Source organism: Cololabis saira, chromosome 19, assembly GCF_033807715.1.
Source record: "Cololabis saira isolate AMF1-May2022 chromosome 19, fColSai1.1, whole genome shotgun sequence".
In the NCBI taxonomy this organism is placed as follows: domain Eukaryota; kingdom Metazoa; phylum Chordata; class Actinopteri; order Beloniformes; family Belonidae; genus Cololabis; species Cololabis saira.
Window position 1 is genome coordinate 24,493,480 of NC_084605.1, and position 26,563 is coordinate 24,520,042.

The following is a 26,563-nucleotide window of genomic DNA, read 5'->3' on the forward strand; positions in this document are numbered from 1 at the left end:
GCCCGTGGATTTGGTGGTGAACGTCCACGTGAATGAGTCCAGACGTTTGTCTTCGACAGGCTAACGGAGCTAACCGGCTAGGTGGAAACAACGCTAGTAAACACAAACTTCCGCGCACTCCGGTGCGTTTCTCTTTCCGTCGGGTCTTCAAATGGCAGACGAGTAGCTACGTGTTACCCGAGTTTTCAGTGTGAACTTCTTAAAGTTGTTTAAGCCGTTTCCCTCGCTGCGCTGGTGAAGTTTAAAGGTGACGACTGGAGGCGGAGAGACGAGAGGAGACCCAACTTTTCTTTACGCATGCGCACAAGCGCCGAGGCAGGTGGGCTCTCTTGCGTCACCAAGTAACGCAGGTAACAGCGACGCATCGCAGGAATATTCAATTTAAATACAAATACCTGATTTTGAAAATATATGCAAATGTTTTTTTACTTGTATTTTAAAATAACAACCCCTTTTTGTTTTGTTTGTTTTATTTTGTTTCATTTCTATATATATATATATATATATATATATATATATATATATATATATATATATATATATATATATATATTGTAGCGATCAGGATGTATCAGAAGGATGAGGAAGCGTAAACCAGTTTAACAGATTTATTATCTGTCACAGAAATGGGTTACTGATGGCCGTAACCACGCCAAAACAACAAAAACGCTGCTGAGTTACTCAATCAGCTGTTCAACTCCGCTCAACAGCTGTTCAACTGACGCGCCTCCTAACGGGCGCCGCTCAGCCGCTCTACGCATGCGCACACTCACACTCACAACTCCCGTGCTTACCCCGCCCCTACCTGTTCTCTACCCACAGGCTTAACATTAAACAGAACATCTGAACATGACAACATTACTAACATAACTGAACATAACTGCAGGGTCGCTACATTACCCCCCCCTTACTAAGTCCCTCGCCCCGAGGGGTGGCATAAAAAGTCTCTGAGGTGGCCCGGGGCTCTTCTCAGTCTTTGAGGCCGCCTTGGGGTGAACTCACGCGGCTGCGCCTGCAGTCTGGGAACATCCTGCCTAAGAGCAGGGGGTGAGTTTGTGGGTGGGGGAGAGTGTGGGGAATCAGAGGGGGACACAGTCACTGAATCCGGGGGTGTGACTGCCTGGTTTCTCTGAGAAGGTGTAGGGGGGTTGAGGCGCTGATGTGGGCGTGCATCACCTCTGTATGGGGCCAGCCTGTCTCTGTGGAGGACCACCCGTCTCCCTCTAGGTGGCAGCTGGACCCTGTAGACCACCTCTCCCAGCTTCTCCAATACCTCACAGGGGCCCACCCAGTGACAGTCCAACTTAGGGCACCGGCCCTTCTTTCTTCTTGGACTATACACCCACACCAGGTCCCTGACCTTGAAGTCCCCCCCTCTAGCTCTTGTATCGTAATTTCTTTTCTGTCTCATGCCAGCCTTCTGTAACTGGTCACGGGCAAAAGCATGTGCTGACTCCATCCTATCTTGGAGCCTCCTGGCGTATTCCGGTCCCGGTGGGACTGTCGGTGTGTCTGGGGGTCTGCCAAGAGCCATTTCTGCTGGTGTCCTTAGCTCTCGCCCCAACATGAGCAGGGCTGGTGTGCATGAGGTGGAATCCTGCACAGCCGATCTGTAGGCCCATAGGACGAGAGGGAGGTGCATGTCCCAATCACGCTGATGCTCCGCGGTGAGGATAGCGAGTTGTTTTGCCAGAGTCCTGTTGAAACGTTCAACCAGTCCATCACTCTGCGGATGGAGAGGAGTAGTCCGTGTCTTTTGCATGCCCAGCCGGTCACACATAGCAGTGAACACTCTAGACTCAAAGTTTCTACCTTGGTCACTGTGGATGACCTCAGCCGCTCCGAATCTGGCAAACATGCCCTCCACCAGAGCATCTACCACGGTCACCGCCTCCTGGTCGGGTATAGCATATGCCTCTGGCCATTTTGTAAAATAGTCCATAGCGGCCAGGACATAACGGTTCCCCTTTTCTGTACGTGGGAACGGGCCCATTATGTCCACTGCCACCCTCTCCATCGGGGCCCCCACTGCCAGCTGTTGAAGTTGGGCACGTGACTGATCAGTGGGACCTTTGTGCGCTGTACAAAGGTCACAGCGACGGCAAAAGTCCTCAACATCCCTCCTGAGCTGGCCCCAGTAGAAGCTCTGGCGGAGTCGACGCAGGGTTTTGGAGACGCCAAAGTGTCCTGCTCCCGTGGTTCCATGAGAGGCTCTAAGCACTGATTCCCTCAGAGCTCTGGGGACCACCACCTGCCACCTATCCTCCCCTGTAGCAGTCTCTTTCCAGGCTCTCTGAAGCACTCCATCCATCAGCCGGAGAGCCTCAAACTTTGAAAACAGTCCTTTGGTGGCAGGCGAGCACCCAGCGACCTCATTCCACAGTGGCTTTTGTCCTGACTCCACCCACCTCAGAACCGGGTGTAGATCAGCATCCTGTTCCTGCTGCGCTCTCCAGTCAGTTGGGTCGATAACCTGCGTCTCTCTGCAGACCGGCCCGGCCCCATGGTGTGTGTGATCTTGCTCCTCCCCTGCCCGGAGCTCTTTCTCCCGATCCTCTCTCTTTTCGCAGTACCGGCAGCCGCTGGGAGCACAGGGGCGCCGGGACATGGCGTCAGCATTGGTATGGCGAGCCCCAGCCCTGTACTCCACTGTGAAGACGTATGGCGCCAGCTCCTCCAACCAGCGCGCAATCTGCCCCTCAGGCTCCTTGAAAGACATTAACCACTGGAGGGCTGCGTGGTCAGTCCGCACCGTGAAGGGCAGGCCGCACAAGTAATACCTGAAGTGGCTGATTGCTCTCACGATTGCAAGCAACTCTCTGCGTGTCACACAATAGCGCCGTTCCGCCTTGTTGAAGGTTTTGCTGAAGTACGCCACCACTTTCTCCCCCTCTGACCCCACCTGACTCAACACCGCCCCCATCCCAACATCACTGGCATCTGTGTCCAGGACAAACGGTAGGTTGAGGTCTGGGGGGGTGAGGATGGGAGACTCCGTCAAGGCCTTCTTCAAAGAGCTGAAGGCCAGCTCGCACTCAAGAGTCCAGGCAAAATCACAGTCTTTCCGTTGCAGGCAGAACAGGGGTGCGGCTATACAAGAGAAGCCACGCACGAACCGCCTGTAATAAGACGCAAGTCCAAGGAAACTCTTCAGCTCCCGTAGATTAGTGGGGGCTGGCCAGTCCTTTACTGCCCGCACCTTGTCCTCCAAGGTGCTGATGCCTTCTCCTCCGACTCTGTGTCCCAAGAACTCCAACTCTCTCCTCATGAAGCAGCACTTGTCGGGGTGGAGCTTCAGCCCCGCTGCTGCTATCCTCTGTAGAACCTGTCGCAGAGCTCCTAAGGCCGCTTGGAAGGAGCTCCCGTGGACCAGGATATCGTCCAGGTAGACCAGGCACTTCTGTCGGGGGACGTCGGCCAGCACTTTTTCCATTAGCCGTTCAAACGTGGCCGGGGCGTTGCACAGGCCGAAGCAGAGAACTCGAAACTGCCACAGCCCCCGTCCAGTGCAAAAAGCTGTCTTTGGTCTAGCTTCAGGACTGAGGGGCACCTGCCAATACCCGCTGCGCAGGTCTAGGGAGGAGAACCAGGACGAGCCGGACACTAAGTCCAGACACTCGTCGATGCGGGGCAGCGGGTATGAGTCTTTCTTGGTCACACTATTCAGCGGTCTGTGGTCCATGCAGAATCTCATCTTTGGACTCCTTTTCTTATTGACCATCACAACCCCCGAGGCCCAGGGGCTGTCAGAGGGTTCAATGATGCCAGTTGACAACATCTCATCAATAGCACTGTCTGCTGCTGTCTGATGGGCCAGGGGGAGGCGGCGGGGGCGTGTTTTGATGGGCCGTGCATCGCCAGTGTCAATTTCGTGCTGCACCAAGTGTGTCAGGCCCACCTCCTCTTCTGTCAAAGCAAAAATGTCCTTAAACTCCCACAATACCTGCCACAGCTCCTCCTGCTGCTCAGGTTCCAAGCTATCACAGCTGCGTTTCCACACCTCCCTCACTGCTGCCAGTCTGTCCACTCCCAGAGCTGTGGGTTGTTGAGTGGGGGTGAGGCTGGGGGCGGGGCTGGGGGTAGCATTGGTGTTGGGGGGCATTGCTGCAGGAGGGGGGATTTGGAGCGGGGGGTGTGTTTCAGCCACTCTCGAGGTTGGTGGGTGTGGTGACGTGGCTAGCGTGGGGTGCACCATTTCAACTGTGGGACCCCCTGGAAAGGCCAGTGTGTTCTTCCCCAGATCTAGCACACAGCGAGCAGCCCTCAGGAAGTCCAGTCCTAATATACAGGGGTCCTGTACTTCTGCAACCCACACCTTAAAAGACACTGACAGCCCCCCCACCCGTATAGCCACAACCCCTTTCCCAAGCATGGGGGCTAACCCACCAGTCACTGTTCGCAGCTTCACAAGAGTGGGTGTCAACTGTGTCCCTGCTGGAACCACGTCCGGTCTCATTAATGTAGCTGTGGAGCCGGTGTCGACAAGGGCCGTACATGGAGCCCCTGCCAGGGTGACTGGAACATGGCAGAAATCCCCCATGTGAGTCCAACCAACCACCCTCACAGACTCAGCGATGTCATCTGCTTCTGGGGGGAGTGGAGCCCCGCTCCCCCGTCCGTGTGGCTGGGCTCCGTCCAATGAAATCAAGGCAGGGTGGGACACCGGGGTGGGGGTCTGTGTCGTCCCATTTACACAGACCCGGGGGCGTTTCCCTGAATATCAGCACGCCTGGGGCACCTCACGCTTATATGGCCAGCCTGGCCACACAGCCAACACACAAGGGGGCCCCGGCGAGGGCGGGTGCCGCTCTGTGGTGATTGTAGAGACACAGCACGGATCAGTTCAGTCAACTCGGCCGCCCATGCTGGTTTCTCTTGTCCTGGGTCTCCCTGCATCGCCGTCCTCACAACAGGGTTGCTCTCCGGGTGGCCGCCCTCTACTGCTCCTCCAACGACCTCTCTCTCCAACGCCAGCTCCAGTGCTTCCTGCAGAGAGCTGGGGTGTGCCAGTTGAGTCTGGATGCGCAGCTCTCTTGGGGTTATGGCTCGGATGAACTGGTCCCTGGCCAGCTCGCTCTGCACCTCAGGAGACATGTGGGCGTATGCTCTCCGTGCCAGGGTTTCAATGTCATTAGCCAATATGCGGAGCGGCTCCCCTGGCTGTCTCTGTCTGCTTGACAGCTCTGAACGCAGCACACCAGGCTGGCTGCACTGACCAAACCGCCGCTTCAGAGCCCCAACCAAGGCCCCATAGTCCGCCCTCTCGGATGGGCTGAGTAGGAGCAAGCAGGATAAGGCTTCTTCTGTAAGGCACAGAGCTAGCTGGAGTGCCTTTTTGTCCTCAGACCAGCCCACAGCCTGAGCCAACAGTTCAAATTGAGCCTGGAAGGCTTCCCAGTCCGCTTTACCATTGTATTTCGGTGTTTTCACCTGGAACTGGTTATAATGGGCGCCACCATCCTTGGTTACATCCGGCACCACGTCACTTTCGGCAGGAGCTCCCCTGCTGGAGCGCCGCCCCGCGCTGGGTGAGTCGAAACCGGCAGCAGCAGCCAGCTCTATGGCTGTCTGTCTAAGGCGAGACAAACGTTCTGGGGCATTGTCATAATCAAGCCATACACCGTCCATCCCCTCCTGTTTGACCTTCTGGCGAGCTCCGGATCGTTCCTGACGTGCTGCCATTACGTTTAACTGGCGAGGAAGAGCTGACGTTGGCAGAGCAGGGTGGAGGAAAATCCGTTGTTTAACTTCTGACACCAAATGTAGCGATCAGGATGTATCAGAAGGATGAGGAAGCGTAAACCAGTTTAACAGATTTATTATCTGTCACAGAAATGGGTTACTGATGGCCGTAACCACGCCAAAACAACAAAAACGCTGCTGAGTTACTCAATCAGCTGTTCAACTCCGCTCAACAGCTGTTCAACTGACGCGCCTCCTAACGGGCGCCGCTCAGCCGCTCTACGCATGCGCACACTCACACTCACAACTCCCGTGCTTACCCCGCCCCTACCTGTTCTCTACCCACAGGCTTAACATTAAACAGAACATCTGAACATGACAACATTACTAACATAACTGAACATAACTGCAGGGTCGCTACATTATATATATATATATATATATATATATATATATATATATATATCATATATATATATATCATTTTTATTTTATTTTTTATTTTTTTATATACTTGATGACAACATTCCACTTCATGTTTAAAATGTATTAATGTCCTTACGAGAAAATGTTATGATACTGTGTTATTGTATGTTCAATAAAAAAAAAAAATGGATCTATTAATAAAATCTGGATGGGAGATTGAAAAAATAAAATTTAAATACAAAGGCAGGCAGACGTTTCAGGACACTGAAATCACGCACAAACAGACTCAAGAACAGTTCCTATGCCAGAGCCATAACTACACTGCTAAATAAATAAAAAACTTTTTCCATGTGCAATACTGACCCAACCGTACCTGCCATAGATCGTGCAATACCTGTATGTTGTCTTCCTATTTGTGTCCTTTTAGAGATTATTTATTTTTATAGTTGTTGTTTTAATATATCTATTTTTTTTAAACCATGCACCTTAAAGAAGATAGCATCCAATTTCGTTGTACCTGTACAAATGACAATAAAGACATTCTAATTCTAGAATCAGACACAGGTTTATTGGCCAAGTCAGATCAAACAAGACAGGGAATTTGACTCCGGTCATTTTCGCTCACTGTACAGTAAATAGACAAATGACAGCTCTTATTAACATATATACAATTTATAAAAAAGTGAAAGGTGCAGCAGTATGAGGTAGACACGGTTATTGAAAGGTTCATTGTTACAGCATATGATTGTGGTTATTATTATTATTGCAAAGGTAAAATTGAGAGATCCAGGACTTGAACCAGCAACCTGCAGGTTAACAACCTTTAACGGTTTGTTAACAACCCTAAACTAGTTCTTGACCATTATTAATCACCCTAAACCACACAACCCACAACAGAGGGTGTGGTTTATTGGCCATTATTAACAACCCCAAACATGGCCAGAACCACCTCCGACAAAACCAGAACAACCTTAAACACAACCAGTACTACCCCAAACAAAAGCAGCAAGAGGGCAGTAGGACATGCCCATATCAAAATTTCCTAGTTATTATTATTATTGCACAGTGATTTATTACTCTGAGACTCTATGAGTGTATATACTCTTCACTACACCTCAGACATAAATCTAGAACCTTTGATGACACGAACTGATAAATATAGACATGTGATAATATTCATCAATATATTTGTGTAAATCTCTCTATTAATTGTAAATACCGGTATGCTACTTTTCTTTAATAACTTTTGCACACATGATCATTTTTGTATGTATTTCATAAGGTTTTGGAAACTTGTTTTGTGAAAACAAGCATTGGGAGGGTTAATTATCTTTTTATACACGTTCTTCATTCAAACCAAATAACCAACCAGCCAGCAACACAATAACTTTTCATAAAAATCCATCCATCCATCCATCCATCCATCCATCCATCCATCCATCCATCCATCCATCCATCCATCCATCCATCCATCCATCCATCCATCCATCCATCCATCCATCCATCCATCCATCCATCCATCCATCCATGCATCCATCCATGCATCCATCCATCCATCCATAACCTGATTATACCAATGCAGGGTCACAGGGATCAGCTCTCTTCAGGTAAAAGGCAGGGGGGACACCATGATCCCATTTTACAACATTGTTCCAACACAGGACGACATACAGACAAACCACCACACGCCCAGTCCTATGAGCAATTTAGAAACACCATAACCTAACCAACACATACTTATAATAATCCTTGTATGAAGCAGTTTTTAAAATTAGTCCATTATCAAATAGTTTAAAATTAGTGCCAACTAGTGCAACAACACTGCTTAAATTAGTACATGTGCAATAATAGTCTATTAACCATATACATTTATCATATAATGCATGCTTCATTTTGGTTTGAGTACTATATTTTGTGCAGCTTTTTAATTGCGTGGGATTAGTATTGTTTTTGTGTTTGTTTTTCTTTTCTTTTCCAAGTTAAGAAACGTCCGGATCCCTTCTTCCAACAGAGATAATATAATTTCTCATGATTGGCGGTAATTTGATGGGACACTGTAACATTTGGTGTTCAGAATTCGAACAGCCATGAATGCAACACCCCTTCAAAATATCAAACAAAATTGTGCATTCTGAGCGAAATGAAAACAATTTAAACGATATAAACCTAATTACTTATTGTTTTGCAAAAGCTGCATTCAATAATATCCGCTTGCAAATGTGTGACTTTTTCGCTTAATGCCTAACTTTTCGCGCATGCGCGACCTGAGCAGCGCGTCAGGCACGATGGCTGCGGACAGTTCCCTGCTGCTGGCGCTGGTGGAGGAATTTGTCTCCGGACTCCAGGACAGCAAGGCAAAGGATGCAGCAAAAGGTAAAGGACTGTTGCTCACACTCTGGTCGACACGTCTGCAGAAGAGTGTGGTTGTGGGAAACCCTACCGAGGTTGCTGAGCTTTAAGGAGAGAGGCTGAACGAGCTAACTCAGCGCCTCCTCGACATCCTGTGTGCGGCGTTGCAACCTCGTGAAAAAAAACATCCACTACAATACCGATGTGCTCATTTTGTTGCGGAAGCAATATGCATTGAACATATCTTTAGTGTATTCTTGTACTGTCATTAAGTAATAACAGTGAATATAATGTTTATTTAAGCGCATGAAGCCTGCTAGCGGGTGTTGTGTCCGTGAACGCATCCCGTCAGTGACCCCTCTTACGTTACCTTTGAACCCTCGTCGCAGTTAGTTGCTGGAGATAACTTGGTTACATGTTTGCCTGCTTTAGGTTTGGTGTCATGTCTTTTTTTGCTGCTGCATTTCACTAAACTTTGCTCTTTGTTCAGGTCTCAAAGATGGACAGTTTACAATACTGCAGTTAGTGGAAGCACTAGGGTAAGCTGCTCTCTACGCATGCGCATACTAATTTTTATTTTATTTTATTTTATTTATTTCGTTTCGTGCATGGTGGTCAATCTACACACCCATGACCGAAAAGGAGCAGGATGAAGACAAGTCTTATGTTACCTGCCCCTTATTAAATACCAAAACAAAAAGAACAGTCAATGTAACCAATATTTACAAAAATATACACTTAAATAGAACCAACCACATATATTAATAATACTGCTTAATTCCCAGTCTATTCATGATCATATAACTTAAATATTTTATCTTTATACATTTTTTTGAACCTAAGTGAATTTGTGCATTCCTTTAAATCATTCTGTAGAGAGTTCCACAGTTTTACTCCCACAACCGATGTACACATCTGCTTAAGAGTGGTCCTTGCATGCTGATGTTTGAAATTATATTTCCTTCTATGTTCTATATCTTCTGGATTTGAAAAAACAAACAACTGCTGTAGATTACTTGGTAATAATTTTCTTTTTGCCCTATGCATAACTAATAACGTCTGTAACTCAACTATTTCTTTAAATTTACTACTAATGATAATGCTTCTGATGCTTTTCTATTCTATTATAAATAACACTAAATTGAAGTGTTCAGCTGCAGGCTTCAGCCACCTCACTCATCTACAGTTACATGTTCTCTTTGTCAATGCAGTTTGAAAATGCCCACATTGCTCAGCTGTTTAATCTCCAAGTTGCTCTTATTCACAGTTTGACTTTCTTTGCTGCTGTAGACTCAGCCTGACCAGCTCTCAGCCTCACACCCGAGCCCGGGGAGTCCAGCTCCTCTCTGAAGTCTTACAGGAGAAGTATGAGGATCTCACACAGAGAGAAGGTGCACCTCTTGCATTTTTATTTTTCTCAGTGCTACAAGGCAATCATACAACATGTTGATATGAAGAGTGATTGTCTCACCATCGTGCTCCTCTGTGTTGGTTCTGCACAGTGGAAGTGCTCCTTGCCTTCTATGAAAACCGCCTGAAGGACCATTATGTCGTCACGCCGCCTGTTTTACGGGGACTGCAAGTACTGGTGAGACTTCTTGGGTTTGATTAGCTGTCATGACAACACTTCAAATCCCTGTGAGATATGAATGTACACATGTGCAAGTCACAAGAAATCAAAGAGGTTTAGAAGTAGGGACCAACTTTGTGTATATTTGTTTCTTTTTTTATTTTTCCAGACAAAATGCAACAAGTTGCCTCCTGGCTCAGCTGTGTCGATGCTGAGGTCTTTGTTTCAGGATGTTCATGTACAGGTGAGGCTCACATGTCACTACATTTGAGATATAAGTAGCTATTTAGGGAAGTCAATGTAAAAGAATCATGATTTGGTCATTAGGAATAATGACAGTTTATCAATAGAAATGAACAGTACACAAGTTGTTTATTTAAATAAACATCAGTAAGGTGTCTCTGAATATAAACAAAAAGTGTGTTTATAATGATATTTTTACCTGTGCATTCTGAAACCCCTCTCCTCTTATTTTGGTTTGTGGTAAATGAGTCCAACTGCATTTTAAGGGCTCATTACTGAATAAAATGCTTATTTTCCTGCAGTCGCTGATGCTTGCAGAGAGAGCGTGCGTCTACAACATGCTCATCAACCTCATGGAAACCAGAGAAGCAGGTGAGAGATACTGAGCAGGTTGGTGTCTGATGAGCAGCAGGCTGAGTGAAACAAGAGCAGCTCTGATGCAGGAAACAAGACGGTTATGTGTTAAAACAAAAGTCAGATGGCTGAATAATCACAGTTTTCATGTGAGCGCCGTTAAACTCTCCTTCTCACCTTCTGGGTTGTTTGGCTCATTGTTAATTCAGTGTGTGTGAGATGGATGCGCGCTGCCATTTAATCAACTGTGAATATGATAGTAGCTTTTGTGTTCCTGCTTCAATTTTCCACAGAGCTGAAGGGGTTAGGAGCCGACTTTGTTTTCGGGTTCGTCCAATCCATGGATGGAGAGAGGGATCCTCGCAACCTCCTGTTAGCCTTTCAGATTGCCAAAAACATCACTGTCAGAGGATACGATCTCGGTGAGAGCACGTTGCCTCCTCGTGCTACTGCCTCTGTCTTAAAGCGGTCACGTAACTGTTTTTGCCTCCTGTTATTTCCCCGTCTGCCTGTCAGGTAAATTCACAGAGGAGCTGTTCGAGGTGACGTCCTGCTATTTCCCCATCGATTTCAACCCAGTAAGTCTCTGTTTGCTCAGCTGGTTTGACGTCGTAACCGATTAGGGCCGAAGAGTATTTGGCCCTAATCAGAGGGGTGGAGGTTGAAAGCAACATGTTTTGTTTCTTTGTCTCTGTCAATGTTTTCACCTATTGTCATTTACATTGTCAGTTTGACTCATTTACGTGACTTTAAAAAAACAACAACAAAAAACAGCAAATACTGATAGCTGAGGGGTTAAAAGACTAAATAGACTAGATGTAACTTCCAGTCACCTTTTTATGGGCTCTTTTTTGAAAATCTCATAATCTCCTTCTGATCTCTCCTTCCTTCACCTTCATCTTCCCATAATCACCCACTCCAGCCCGCCAACGATCCTCACGGGATCACCAAGGAGGAACTGATCCGGGCGCTGAGGGCCGTCCTCACGGGGACGCCACAGTTTGCTGAGGTAGGAGAGGATTATGCTCATCATCTTAGGCCATAGTTTGGAAGGTTTGTGGCCAGTTTTGTGTAAAGAGGGTTTCTTGTCTCGATTTGATTCCCTTCCTCTCTTCCAGTTTCTGTTGCCTCTCCTCATCGAGAAGCTGGACTCAGATGTTCAGAGTGCGAAGCTGGACTCGCTGCAGACGCTGGTGAGAATCTTCCTCCGTCCCTCTGACCGAAATACCAGCTCGGATACAAACATTTCCCGGCTTTAGTAACCTGAAGAAGGCTTTTACAGTAAATGTGAAAGTAGGTTTCTCAGCTCTGATACCCAATGTCTTTCAGACCGCTGGGGTGCAACAGTATGAACACAAGGACTTGGCTGAATTCCTCGAGGGACTGTGGGCGTCGCTGCGCCGAGAGGTTTGTTTGGAAGAGATTTATAATCAGACAGACACGTGTGTCAGTGTGTGTGTTGTTTCCACTCTGTGAAGAAATGTTTAAAATGTTCAAATAGACTTTTTTCTTCTTTGTAGACATTGTAGTAACCTTTGTACAGTATACATGTTTTCATGCAGGTTTAAAGTCTACGTATAGTGGCGCGTTTCGCTTTTTAAGAGACTAAAAGAAAAGAAAAGAAAAGAGACAAAAATTCTAAAATTTGCAAAAAAAACTGAATTAGAGAAATGGTGCATCTTGTATTTGGATGTACAGGAAGCCAGTCTCGTATGGTATGAAACATGGCTGCATCTATTGCAGAGCTGCACAGATTCTGTTTGTAACTCTTCAGGACTGAATTTTGGGGGGTCTATGGATTTATTCTTTGCTTCATGTTGAAATCCTGCTGGCTTTGTCGAGCCAAGACCTTCAGCTAGCGGTGGCAATGAAAACCAGCACCATCAGATCTGAGACCGTGGTTTTCAGGCGGAAAAGGGAGGAATTCCTCCTCCGGGTTGGTGGTGAGGTGCTGCCTCAGGTAGAAGAGTTTGGTCATGTTGGCGTCTCGTCCATGAGCAGGGACTGAAGGGAGCAGGAGATCGACAAGCGGGTTGATGTGGCGTCTGCAGTAATCCAGACTCTACCCCGTTTTAGTGACAAAAGAGTTGAGGCAAAAAGATGTTCCTACCATCACCTCTGGTCATGAACTTTGACTGAAAGAATACGATCACGGGTGCAAGCAGCTGGAAAGAAGGGTGGCTGGACTTTCCCTTAGAGACAAGGCTAGAAGTTCTGTAATTTTGGGAGAAACTCAGATTACAGTTGCTGCTCTTCTATATCGAGAGGAGCCAGCTGAGGTGGTTCAGGCGTGATGTCAGGATGACTCTTGGACTCTTCCCCGGGGAGGTGGGCCTGTCCAACCAGGACGGAGGCCCTTAGGTGGACCAGGAACATCTCTCAGGTGGCTTGGGGGCACCTTGGGAAGCTTAGAGGAGGTGGTTCTGGAGATTTAGGTCTGGTTCTCTGCTTAGGCTGTGTCCCCCAGCGACCTGAACTCGGATCAGCGGCTGTTAACGGATATAAAGTTATAATTTCAGACTTTGTTCAATCAGAGATTCTTTTCTTACAGGTTGTTACAAATACTCGTCGTATCATGACATTAAATGTAGAAGTTTACACATTAGTTGAAATGGCATGAAATTAAACCCCTTAACTGCTGTTTGAGCTTCCAAACTACTTGAGGATTCACCTCTTGTTGGGTTCCTGCAGGTGTTCCAGACATCCAGCGAGAAGATCGAGTCGGCAGCCCTCGCTGCGCTCATCGCGCTCACTTCCTGCCTTTCTCGCTCAGTCCTCAACTCCGACTCTGAAGACTCCCTCAGCTCCTTCCTGGATCTTGTTCTCAAAGGTGAAGCCTTATTTCCTTTCACACTTGAACAAACACCCAAAAATAAAAAAATGCACATTTCGCCGGACGCATAATGAAATGTATCGCAGGGGGGGCGGATGGGTGTCGGATGTCTTTGAAAACAGCAGTGGGACTGTTTTCTGCAGTGTAATGCTGCTCCAGCTGCTGAGCTGCTTGGCAGGAACCCCCCCTCTTTTTTTTTTTTTTTGTCTTTCTACCACAATGACTGCCTTCTTTTGTAGTTTAACCAGCTGCACTTCCTGTCTCAGTTTACCGCGTTGGCTGTCTAACACATCAGCAGACGCTGGATTGATTCCTGTTTGAGTGACACAAACGTCCACAGGCCAATCTTCAACCTTGAACCTCGGACCTCGTTTTGCTTTTTGAACTACCCTCATTCTTTGAAACTTAGACCCTCAGACATGCTGGTGTGTGATCAGTTACTCTATGCAAACGTCAGTTACATCTATGCAAACGTCAGTTAACGTTTTGAAATTTAAGCTGAAATATCCAAAACACTGAACACTGGTTGTGCACGGGTGGGCGTGTGTATTAGTGTGTATGAGTGTGTCCTTGTCTGTGTGTAACGTGTCTGGCGATTCAATGATCTGCACGTTTTGCCAGCACACAGTTGACTGGAGATGGAAGGATACGTGCGAAGAAAGATCATGTACTTTAACAGTGACGTCTGTAATAGGTGGAATCATAATTCTGCATTACAGTACGAGCCGCTCTCCTCGCGTGGCTCGAGCGAGGTCCGTTTCTTAACGCAGCTGGTTGTCTGTGCGAGCGGACATTAACGCACATGGCAGCATAAACACAGGCTCAAACAGCAAGTAATTTCCAGCCTTAACAGTCCTGCTCAGCCGGCTGTCTGTACGGAGTAAACTGTGGTTCTGTAGCTTCTGCGCTGGTACCGACCTCGTCATCATGCTCAAAAGTAAAACAGGGCTTCAAGTGTATCACAAAAATACATCCCTCACCTTTATACCAACACCGCCAGCCTGGACCGTTGATGCGAGGCAAGATGGATCCGTTTTTTTCAAGTTTAAAGGTAAATCCTGATCCATCCAGATGTTTCCACAGAAATGAATCCTCATCAGGCAGCATGTTTCCAGACATATATTTTCCGGTTTTGAGCCTGTGTTGCATCGATGTTGCACATCTGCTTCAAGGTTCCCCCTTTTTATCACCTGGAACCGGTCTACTGATTCCCCTCTGACCTCACAGTGGTTCTAAATTACTTTAATCAGCTTTGTGAACTTATATGCTAAATGCAAAGAGCTGGTGTCATGTGATTGGCTGATTAGATATTTCTGTCACTGAACAGTCGAACAGGTATTCCTAATCAAGTGCCACTTGATAGAAACCTCAAATATTAATGATATAAGTCTTAAGAAGAGATTCTCGTTTGTAACATGTTGAAGGAAAATCTGCAATGTGACTTAAATCATCGGCCCATAACTGGAAGACGCTGTGTGTCTTTTATATGACTGTGACGTTGTTCCAGACTGCAGACATCATCTGTGTGAGCCCGACTTGAAGCTGGTGTGGCCCAGCGCCAAGCTGCTGCAGGCGTCCTGCAGCGCCTCCAACAGGGCGAGCCACATCGTAGCGGCGGCCGTCATGCCCTCGCTCATAGAGCAGTACAACAACCGGACGCAGGTGAGACAGAGCCGAGAACGACACGTTTATAACAGGACAATCAAGCTTTGTGGGGAGGGAGGGTCTCGATGGTTAGTTTCTGTTCTAGGTGTATCATATTCATGAAATAAAATAAGGCTTTAACGATATATTTGCATCTTTGAGCAGTGTTCCCACAGACGGACGTTGCTGGAGGTGTCACAGCGATTCCTCCAGTCGGTAAAAACCGGCCAGTCTTCAGAGAGCGGTGAGTTTCTCTCACTTCTGTTTAGCTCAGAGTATCAGATACAGCTCCTCTGTCCTGTAGAGCAGTGGTCCTCAACCTTTTTTCAGTGATGTACCCTCTGTGAAATATGTTTTCAGCCAAGTACCCCCTAACCAGCGCAAAGCACTTTTGGTTGTAAAAAAAAAGACCTAAAACAGAGCACTGTGCCATCAGTAACTGATTTATTAAACATAAAAATGTTGCTGCTGTGCTTCAACCACGACTCCATCGTTGGTCCAAGTGATTGACAGGTGAAGCCAGATGGCATTTGACAGGTTAGGTGGAACCATCCTGGTGTGGGGGAGACTCTGCGGTTTTAGGATCATAAGTTGAATAGCCTACTCCTGAAGATAAAGATAAAGAAGATATTTATTTTTAAAGGACTTTTGCATGGATGCTACTTTTTAAATATATGGATATTTTAAAATCTCACGTACCCCCTGTAGTGCCTTCACGTACCCCCAGGTACGCGTACCCCCATTTGAGAACCACTGCTGTAGAGAATTCACTTTATGGCATAAAAATGAGAACCTGCTTTTGTAATATTCACTGACATTAGAGCACAGCTTTTGCAGATGCATAGTGGTTTTTTGTTTGTTATAGTGTAACAGCGTTTTAGTGGTTTCTATAAGAACTAAAAGACTTGAGACTGGATTTTTCTTTCTGGTCCTAAAGCCGTCTCCTGTCTTGTGTCCTCAGAGGAGAGTGTGTTTTCAGCCTACAGAGATTCTCTGTGCAGCATGGTGTTTTCAGCTCTGGCTGAGAGTAATTCCAGCCTGCAGATCACTGCAGCCTCTGTGCTCACCTCACTGGCGCAACAGACGGGTGAGATCCATCAAAAGTCTTAAATCTACAACTTACAGCTTTGTTTGTTCTTTCTAAAGTGTTAAAAGTACCACCCCTCTCCTGTCCAGGTCTCCTGTCAGACTCTGATGTGGAGGTTGCTGTGGATCATCTGACCAGACTGCTGCTGACGGATGAAGATGAGAGAGTCAGGTCAGCTTCTTTTGGACAGACTCGTGTATATGTAGATATATATTTCCAAGCACTCATTTTTTATCGATTTTGAACTGGTTGGAGTAAATGTACCTCCTGTGCCATGTCTCTGTAACGTTTCTGCCTCCAGTGTCTCTGTGGTGGAGTGTGCTGGAGCCTTAGCAGAACTGCAACCGGCCGCCTTCGTCACTAGGATGATCCCAAAACTGAAGGAGGAAATGTTTACTGGTGAGCACATGCAAGCATCACTGCAAAAAAATAAACTACATTACAGTATGACATGACTAGGGGTGGGTATTGGGAAGGACCTCACGATACGATACGCATCACGATACTTGAGCCACGATACGATACACATTGCGATATCCCGATTATGCGATATCCCGATTATTATATTCTACATAGTTCACCGAAAAATTTAAAAATGCATTAGACATCTTAAAATCCAAGTTGTATATAAGTACATCAGATGATCGTGATGGATCTTAAAATCCAAGTTGCACGTTCATCAGATTATAGTGACAATTCATGGGACAAACTGAGTCAAAACAATGTTTTATTATAACTATACAAGCTAAAGTTACAACATATTTGTATATGTTTTTCATATTATTTACATCATATGAAATTAACATTAAATTTAGTATAAGGTTGCTTTAATTATGTGGCAAATGATAATAAACACAAGAAAGATGGTACTAAAACCAAGGACAGGCACAGTGATCAGTCAGTATAGATATAAATCCATAAATAAATAAACCTCTGTCCATTATTTTTCATTTTTTAAGGAAAAAAACCTGAGCTCAGTGCAGGGCCCTCCCAGGGTTGGTAGAGTGGCAATGCCCAGGACTGTCACTTAGGCAGGAGCACTGGGTGATATAATGGGAAAAAAATCGGGGATAAAAAATATTTAAAAAAAAAAAATAAAAATCGATATTCAAATTTTTAATATCGATATTGAATCGGCTGGAAAAGTATCGCGATATATTGCCATATCGATATTTTTGCCCACCCCTAGACATGACTGAATGGGTTCTTTTCTTTTCTTAATTCACAATATGCATTTTCTCCATTCAGTTCAGGACAACAGAGACGTTTCAGAGTTACATTCCCATCATGCAGTGCGACAGCGGTGCTTGTCTGCTTTGGCTGCGGTGTCCATCCAGCCCAGCATCATCCAGGAGAGCACACCTGTCATCCTGGAGGTCCTCAGCTCAGCACATACAGGTAATCTGTCGGGAAAGACGCTTTTCTTGCTTCAGGTGGAGCCTGATGAAAGTCATTTATTCAGGTTTGCAAACGCGACGGAGACCAGACTTTCTTTGGCTGACTGACACCGTGACGTCTCGCTCCTTTCAGGCAGCGTCGGTTTCTCCGTGGACGAGGTGGTGCTGGCGTGCCGCAGCCTTCAGAAGATAGCGGAGCAGGTTCGAGACACCGAGGAGACGGGGCAGTGTTTCCATGACGTCATCATCCCCCGCCTGCTGTCTCTGGCGCTGCAGGCAGCGCTGCAGGGTGAGCAGCGGATCAGATTTTCCCTTTAATCATATGTTGCAGTCTCGACCGAGCCCCGATCTTCTCTGCTGATTATAGCCGGAGATAATCTGTCCTTGTTTATTCAGTTGCCACTACCTGTGATGCTAGAATGTGGAGGTAGAGAAGGTAAATGAAGTGCTGTCTGCAGGTGAGAGGTCGTCTGGTCACCACAGTCTGCTGGTGGAGGAGGTCTTCCTGTCTGCTCTGGTTCCTGTCATCAGCACTTCCTGCTCCAGGCTGCAGCCCATGTCAGTACAGACTCTGGCATCCCTCAATGTTTTTCTTATCCGCCCCAGCATCTTTGACCGTCACTTTCACACTCTGCCGTGTCTTCATCACATTTCCTCTCATCTTTTCACGCCTGCACATCTGACTACACAGCTGTGCTACATAACGTTTCTGCTTTCTGTTGCACATTTTCTTTTGGTCGGTTTGATTTGTGTGTACATTGCACTCTGAAGAGGGAGCGGGGTTTCATGATTTGCGTGCGGTTTCCTCTCTGTTTCATGCCGTCAGGTTGGCGGAAAAGACGGCGTCGAGGGCTGTCTCTCTCTTCCTAGATGGTGATGTCTCCTTCCTGCCCGACAACTCCTTCCCTTCAAACATCAAGTTGCTGAAGGTGTGTTTTTTTTTTTTGTGTGTGTGTGTCGACGCATGTCTCATTTGTACTTGCAATTAAATTTTTATACAAAAACTAACTATTGAAATGAGGCCACACAACTTCTGTATTTGACTGGAAAATGGCGTGTTTGTTTTCCCCAGGACCAGCGGGGGGAGTCATGGAGTCAGTCTCAGCTGGTCTGTCTGCTCATGGGCTGCGTGTGCTCGTTACCGCGCAGCGTGAGTCTCCTCTGACGCCTCATCTCCATTTAACTTCAAACGTTTCCTCTTCTGAAGACTTCCAGATTTATTCTAAAGTGCTGCTTGTCATTTAGGTGGATGTGCCCCAGATGGAGCAGCTGCTGACACAGCTGGAGGAGATGAGCTGCACCTGCAGCCACCGGCTGTCGTACGCGTCTGCTGCAAAGTGCTTCGCTGGTCTGATCAACAAAAGGCCTCACGGTCCGCTGCAAAGGGAAACTTTTGTCAGAGATATTTTATTTGTATTAAAGCCGATAGTTGTCCATTAATAAGCTGCGATGTTCTCATTTTCTTCAGGTGAATCTCTCGACAGCCTAATTCAGAGGACGATGAAGAGAGTGTGCAGGGAGTTGGACTGCACTTCCTCCCCCGTGCGCACTCAGGCCTTCACGCTTCTGATCTGGGTAAAACTAGCTCTGTTTCCCTGCAAAACACTCAGCATGGCACCCACTCATGTAATAGAGAGTATAATAAGAGAAAATCCTCTTATTTTAAACTAGAGACAGGAACGTTTAAAATAAAAACTAATATTCCACCTAGTATGGCTCCATCACGGTTTCCCAAAAAAGGCACATCATCTACAGTTTGTACATACACAGTTTGGGCATATAAGAAGTCTTTGTGCAAAGCTCACAGGACAGATAAAGAAAAATAAGAGTGAAAAGAAAGGAATAACAGTATTCAGTATTGATTATAAATGAAAACTAAGTTACAAAGAGAATCATTGCACACGTCTGTTATTGTGCATGAGGTCGTTTTATTGTTTTTGCCATCAGTCTGACACTGCCAGGGAAAAACTGTCATAAAGCCTTGTTTTCACAGATTGAATGTGTTGTGTTTGGGCTTGAGAGGAAAATGTGCTGTGTGATGTGTCTCCCTGACGGTGACGTTATCTTTCACCTGGCAGCGTCGTCTGGATGTTGCGTCTGTGGACTTTGGTTGAGTCCTAAATATATTCTCAGCTGTTTGAATCGTCCTCTGAGAGCGTGAGAACGCAGCACCGATACATCTGCTAATACGCAGGCAACACTAGTGCCATCATTTTTCTGCACTCACGTCACATCTGGAGTGGAGCAATATTACAGATGTGGTGGAACAACCTGATACCGTGAGCTGGTCGGCAATACAGCTGCTGTTGTACAGTTTAGCGGCTCGGGAGTTATGAGAATGGTTCGCTTTATATTCTAATAATAAATAGTGTTTTATGATCACATTTTTCAACCTAAATATTATGAACTTACTTGAAAAGTATATTTGCAAGTACTTCAACTTGTTCATCCCTTTAGCCACCCTGTCGAATTTTCTTTTGCGCGTAAAAGCACTTTGTCCAGTTAAAGCTGAACTTTATGGGCTCAAATTAATGCCATAAGTATTTTGTATCTGTAAATAAACTTTGTACTTGTAGAAATATTTTGTACGTGTGCAAAAAATATTTGTACTTGCAAAAAATATTTGTACTTCTAGATACAAAGCTACAAACTTTTTACAAAGCTACAAAAAAGTTTGTAGCTTTTGTAAAAAAAAGTTTGTAGCTTTGTAAAAAGTTTGAAGCTTTGTATCTAGAAGTACAAATATTTTTTGCACACCCACAAAATATTTTTAAAAGTACAAATATTTTTTGCAAGTACAAATATTTTTTGCACACGCACAAAATATTTCTACAAGTACAAAGTTTATTTACAGATACAAAATACTTATGGCATTAATTTGAGCCCATAGAACTTGATTGTGTCCTTTGCCAGTCGCTGACACGTCTGATGTGGACAGAGACGTCTCTGATCTGCCGCCCCCATGTGGTCAGATGTGCTATTGCTACATAGAGTGGCTTTAAAGAAAATAAAATGATTAAACTTGAAAAATGGCTGTGATTTTACAACAAAATCTGAGACCATATCGTCCAGTCCTAATTTGAGTCTGTTAGTTCTCTGTACAGACTTGTAGAACCTGTTAATATTACTTACTGTTAATATTCAGATTGTAGAAGTTGCTAATTGTTGGTCTAACTGAATTTATCTGAAATATTAAAGCAGCTCCAGTATCCACAGTAACGCTTTAACGTGTCTCGAGTCTGAAAGGAAGCAGGCGGTTTAGTGTCGTAACCAGATGCATCTCGGACTTTGTTCTCTGTAGTTTCTGGATGTCTGTAAAACGATGACTCAGACTTTCTGCTGAATCTGTGGTTACAGTCAGTTGCACAACAGTTCCTCTCCATTTAACTGTCTGCAGAGATTGATTCAGTAGTTGTTTTTGGCCACTTGTGACAGCTCAGATGATTTCCTGTTCATTCCCCCCAATTTGTAAGCTCTTCAAGTCTGCTATTTTGACTTTCACTGATATGAAATATCAATCAATAAATGGTGTTTATAACATTATTCTCCATATAACAAGCAGCTTGTCCGCTTCTGTCTCCAGGTTGCCAAGGCTCTGCTCTTGCGATACCACCCTCTGTTCACAGCTCTGACTGACAAGGTGAAACCACCAGATGAATCTTTATCATGTACTATTTTATTGTCATGTGAAATAAACACTTTTTTAACTTTACTCCTCTCTTGCCCACCGTGTAGCTCTTCTCTCTGCTCGACGATGCCGATCTGGGTCCGATGGCAGCGGACGGCTTCTCTCTGCTGATGAGCGACTCTCCTGATGTCCTGAACCGCAGCTGCCACGCTGACGTGCGCATCATGTACCGCCAGCGCTTCTTCAGCGAGAATTCAGCCAAGCTGGTGCAGGGCTTCAACGCTGCGCCGCAAGGTAGGGAGGGGCGGCGGTGCGGAGAAGAAAACAAGCTTTAGCAGTGGGGAAAGTCTTTGATTTAGTTTTTCTGTTTGCTTTCATTGTGCAACAGAGAAAAAGCCCAACTACCTGAAGGCTCTGTCAAATATCGTCAATAAACTACCGAAGCAGGTTCAAGTCACCGAGCTACCAGCGGTGAGTTGGAAGCTGTTTGTAGTGTTGGAAAACTTCTGTAAGGCTTCGGTAGTAACGTACTTCTATCTTCCTTGTGCAGTTACTTTCTCTGCTCCTGGAGGCCTTGACGTGTCCCGACCAGGGCGTCCAGCTGTCCACGCTGTCCTGTCTGGAGCCCGTCCTCGTCAACCCCCCAACAGTCCTCATCCAGCAGCTGGAGGCCCTGGTCAACCGGCTCACGGCCCTCGTCTGCAGCCCAGTCATGGTCAGTGAGAGTCACCTGCTCACTCTTCAGAGCTGCCTTCTCCCCTGTAACGCTCAGACGAGGAGGCTCTTTACAGAGAGCCAGCAGTGTTGGGAAGAGATTTACGTGCACGCTGACTTGGAAAATACATGCAGAATGTAACATGGAATAATGATTTTATTTTGTTTTCACAGACTGTGAGAATTGCTTCAATACGCTGCATCCACGCCGTCTCCAGCTTCCCCGTACATGAGGTACAAGAAAAATAAACATTTTCATCCTTTGGAAACTAAATGAGCTCAAATGTGGAATTCATGACGCGCTGGATTTAAAATGAAATGTGGAATAAACTGTTAAGATCAGGGGAAAATGACAGTGTTGATCGTAACCAGGTTCTAAGTAAAGCTTCAAAATGTAAAAATAATAAACAATAGCAAGAAACAGAAATCATAAAGTAGGGGTTTTATTGAAAACTGCGTTTTAACTCAAACAGGCTGAGCAAAGGTTTAAGCTTTGAAAAGTTCAAATCTGCTCAAACAAACAAAAGCAGGCATTCACACTGTCACGACCTGATGGCTGAGAGAAAAAGGCTTTCCATCTTTGAGCGTAGCGGGATTGTGCACCAAGAGAGTTGAGCGTCAAACCCAAAGAAGTTCACCTGCGCTAAGCAGGAGAATCTGAAGATGCAGATTGATCCTAGAACCAGATTAAAGCCCTGACTGACGCTGACTGCAGCCCAAAAACTGCAGGACAAAGGGTTTGCTGAACAAAGGCATTTCCTCCCTCGCCACAAACTTCACTCAAACATGGGACATTGAAAGATGGAAGAATTGTTGTTGTGAGTAAATGGAACCTGGACGGTCCTGATGGCCTCTGCTACTAGCGTGAGGGGGAGACGTTTTCAACCGTCAGAGTGGAGGAGGCTCCGTCATGATGCTGGAGATGCTGCAGCAGGCGCTCCTTTTTTTTTTTTTTTACCTTGTCTGCACACATATTAATGGTTGATACCATGCCGGTAGAAACCTAAGGCATATATATGTGCATTATTACAAGAATCGATTTGATTCCAATTCTTATGATTCAGAATCGATTATCACGATTCGATCCAATTCGATCCGTTTTTTCAGCTGTTGCATGAATTATATGACTGTAGTTCTGCAACATATTAATACTAGTATTATATTGAGATTCAACAGCAAGTATTGGCAGCTAATGATGCTGTAAGGACCAATCAGCTCCCAGAATGCTGATAGAACTGCTTTCCGAAACATCGTGTGTCAGAATTATCAAACAGATCCAGGGAGGAAACAGAGGACGAAAGAAATCGCTTTTATATTTTCCCCATTTATGAGAATTTGGTTTTTAACATTTATGCAAATGTAACCCCAAGACAGTATATAAAGCAAAGACATATAGACAATTTATGCAATTATAACTGAAAACTTTAATGTTTTCATACCTTTAAACATATTTAAAGGTAAAAACATGGCACCAGTTATTCTCGTGTCCAACAAAATATTCCTTTTTTGGGCATAAACAAAAAAGTACCAAAAGTTGTAATGTAATGATGAAGAATTATTTTATTTTATTTTTTAATCGATCTTAAGACATATGAATCGATTTTTAGGAATTAATATGAGAATCGATTTAAAATCGGAGAATCGATTTTTTTTCAACACAGGCCTAATTATTACTATATTTCATATATACGCATACACATACATATATATACACATACAAACCCAGTGAGGTTTTTTTTTTGGGGGGGGCATCCACTGCCAATCCAGGAAGCAAGAACACACGGAGGCACACGTCAAACACTGGAAATCTGCAACAAAAACCACAAACGAAACACAAAACCGACACGGAGCCGACCAAAACACGAGCAGCAATCGACCCAAATCTCGAGATCTGATCACAGTCTAAGCTAAGCTACCGCTAACTAACCCCAAAAACTACAGAGCAAGCATGCAGGTGAACAGGCCAGTGTGCAGCAGGCGCTCTTGACTGTGCAGCAGTGAGCGGATCCTTCAACAGGACCACGCCTTCCAGGAGAATAACACGCTATTTACAACCTGCTTATGATGCCCCAGTCTCAAGAGTTCTTGTTGGGCTGCGTTGTCTTAAGTCTTTGTGTCGTCATGTTTTTTTTTCAAATAGCAACAGATGTGATATCACTTACCCTGCCTTTAAATGTGTACAACGGAACAATGCAGTTTCCTCTTGAAAGTAATTGTTAGTTTGACCCGTTTGGCGTCTCCTGAGCAGGCTCACATGTATCCTGTGTCTCGGTGTGATTCAGGTCTTGCCGTTTCGGGCTCGAGTGCTGCGAGCGTTGGCCCCACCTCTGGATGACAAGAAGAGGCTGGTGAGGAGAGAAGCAGTTCAGGCCCGAGCAGAGTGGTGAGCATCAGCTGCTACGGTTACAGATGTCACTGGATGCTGCTTCCTCAGTTACATAGCAGCATGGAACTGAGCGAGATGTCAAAACTGGCAGTTTTAAGCTGCGTGGAGCTCAAGTTCAAAACGAACAGTTTTCCACTGCAATACAAAGAATTTGTGCAGTTTTATATACTCGATTCACCACAACAGGGTGTGTCTGACTTGTTTGGATTGTAGGTTCCTCGTAGGAAGTCCTGGAGGAAGGTGATCCTGCACCAGACGTCCAACCAAATTCAGAGGAAACTCCAGGACCAGAAGTATCAAAGCTGCACTTGGCTTCGCAGCTCCACGTTCTCCAGTAAACTCTCCTGGATCTCCCAGCATTTCTCCAGCCTCTCCTCCCCCTCCAATGTCCCTCTGTTCTCGTTACTGTCCTTTTCTTTTTTTTATGAAGTAATTCCTTAGTCAACCGTCTGTTATTTGGGCGGGTAAATGACTGACTGAGTGTTGTCTAAACGAGAGAAAGAAAACAAACAGCTCCGTGTTGTCATCCCGGTGTAAATGTTCCATCCAATATCTCCATTCGGTCTCTTAACAGGTTACCATATACTCACGTCACTGTTTGCACTCACATTGTCTTTACTCCCCTTTAGACGTCAACCTGTTTCATAAATAACATACTTGCAGAGAAACTTACATATTTGGCACATATCACCAATTCATACTTGACACAGGATGGACAGAGTGCCAAAGGTTTATATTTAAAATTAAATTTTTTTGAATGTTTTAGTTTGAGTAGTTACTCAAAATACATCTTATCCCCATTTTAATGAACTAAAAAAAAGTTCAATAAAACATCATCATAAATCACCATTTTCTTGCTTTCAGTATTTACATATCAGCTTGTAGGAAGCCGTCTTGGTGTTGTGAGACCCTGAATGTCTGAGGAGCTGCTGGAGTTATGCTCTGTGGCCCCTTCAGCTCCTACGCTAAAGAAATGGAGTTAAAACAGCCCTATTATTAGGTGGGGAGGAGTGCAAACTTACATTAGGGACCAAAACGACAAGAACCTAAGCAGTTTTGAGTGAGAATGGAATATGTTTGTAGCAAAATGGCAATTAATGGTAGTGCAGAGGTAAATGGAGCTGTGACATTGAAACAAGACTAAAACATGTCATTTACGTTGAGTGTAAGTGTGGATGGGTCCCTGCAGACTTCAGCCAAGTAACTTTCAGGGTGCATAGAAGGTGTATATAAAGGATTGTTTGTACAGACGTCTCGCTGTGGTCGTGGCCGCCTTGTTTGAAGTCCGTACAAGTTGACTACCAAATGTTTTGCAAACTCGATGGACAGTTCATGGCTTCTGGATCAGTATTTATACATAAACAATGTATGAGGAAATAAGCAAATGTTATGACGCAGAGGCCTTTGACCCTAGTTTGCACGTCTGTAGTCGACTTGTACGGACTCCAAACAAGCTGGTGGGGACGTTCAGAGATAGCTGTACTTGCAGTCCCTTTTTTTTTTTTTTTGCACTTTCAAAGTTAAAAGGACCTTGTTTTAATGTAGGAACCCAATTCACATCGTCACTTAAGTGGAATTACATGTGAATCTTATAGCCTTGAAATAACTATTTTGGACATAGTCCACCCTCTGGGCCAACGTTGTTTAGTGTTTTAAACATATTTTCAGTTCTCACTCAAAACTGCTTTAGTTCACTTATTTTGGTCCCTAATGAACATTTACACTCTATATACCATCTAATAACAGAGTCAGGGCTGTTTTAAATCCACAATGTTCCTCGTAAGAGAGAAGGCAAAGCAAGTGAAGTGTTTGAGGATTTGGGTTGTTGGAAAGTCAATGATCCTCATTTCTCTGCAGATGCAGATGAGGGCAGCACTGAACCCGGCACATTCACCCAGAGCCTTTATTTATTTCAACTTATGAATGTTTCACTGGGGAGAAAACTCCCAACTGCTGCTGGTTGGTAAATTGGTAAATGTGGATGTGCTGGGGGTCTTGTGGTCGTTCACGGCGGGATGTTCCACATCTTTACACACCCGGATTTATGACCTTCGAATTAAGTTACGTGAATAATGTCACACATTTGCCTTTTATTTTGTGAACCTTTGGACAGATGTGCGATATCAACTTATACAAATTTCAACAAAACTGGTTTATTTTGGACCTCATCAATTTATGCCAAGGAAATGGACAATATTTAATGTGTCTAACTTAAGATGTCAATAAAACTTTGTAATATACACAAAAGGC

General features: G+C 45.2%; 1 protein-coding gene across 2 annotated transcripts; it reads left to right on the forward strand.

Annotated features, from left to right (window-relative positions):
- The first annotated feature begins 8,377 nt into the window (after nucleotides 1-8,377).
- Nucleotides 8,378-26,551, forward strand: mms19 (MMS19 homolog, cytosolic iron-sulfur assembly component). 2 transcript variants are annotated; one of them, XM_061708038.1, is made up of 31 exons: nucleotides 8,378-8,481; nucleotides 8,948-8,996; nucleotides 9,748-9,848; nucleotides 9,960-10,045; nucleotides 10,197-10,271; nucleotides 10,573-10,642; nucleotides 10,918-11,046; nucleotides 11,141-11,202; nucleotides 11,547-11,633; nucleotides 11,743-11,817; nucleotides 11,954-12,031; nucleotides 13,316-13,454; nucleotides 14,965-15,119; nucleotides 15,267-15,345; nucleotides 16,063-16,188; nucleotides 16,278-16,359; nucleotides 16,490-16,587; nucleotides 17,437-17,586; nucleotides 17,719-17,874; nucleotides 18,044-18,143; nucleotides 18,412-18,514; nucleotides 18,658-18,735; nucleotides 18,831-18,957; nucleotides 19,054-19,160; nucleotides 21,169-21,225; nucleotides 21,321-21,507; nucleotides 21,602-21,684; nucleotides 21,764-21,928; nucleotides 22,102-22,161; nucleotides 24,210-24,310; nucleotides 24,527-26,551. In XM_061708038.1, exons 1-31 carry the CDS (start codon nucleotides 8,394-8,396, stop codon nucleotides 24,555-24,557), a joined length of 3,084 nt encoding a protein of 1,027 aa, XP_061564022.1. In that variant the 5' UTR covers nucleotides 8,378-8,393; the 3' UTR covers nucleotides 24,558-26,551. The 2 variants fall into 2 exon arrangements, with proteins under 2 accessions (XP_061564022.1, XP_061564023.1); XM_061708039.1 differs by lacking the exon at nucleotides 8,948-8,996 and having other exon boundaries at nucleotides 8,394-8,481.
- The last annotated feature ends 12 nt before the right edge of the window (nucleotides 26,552-26,563 follow it).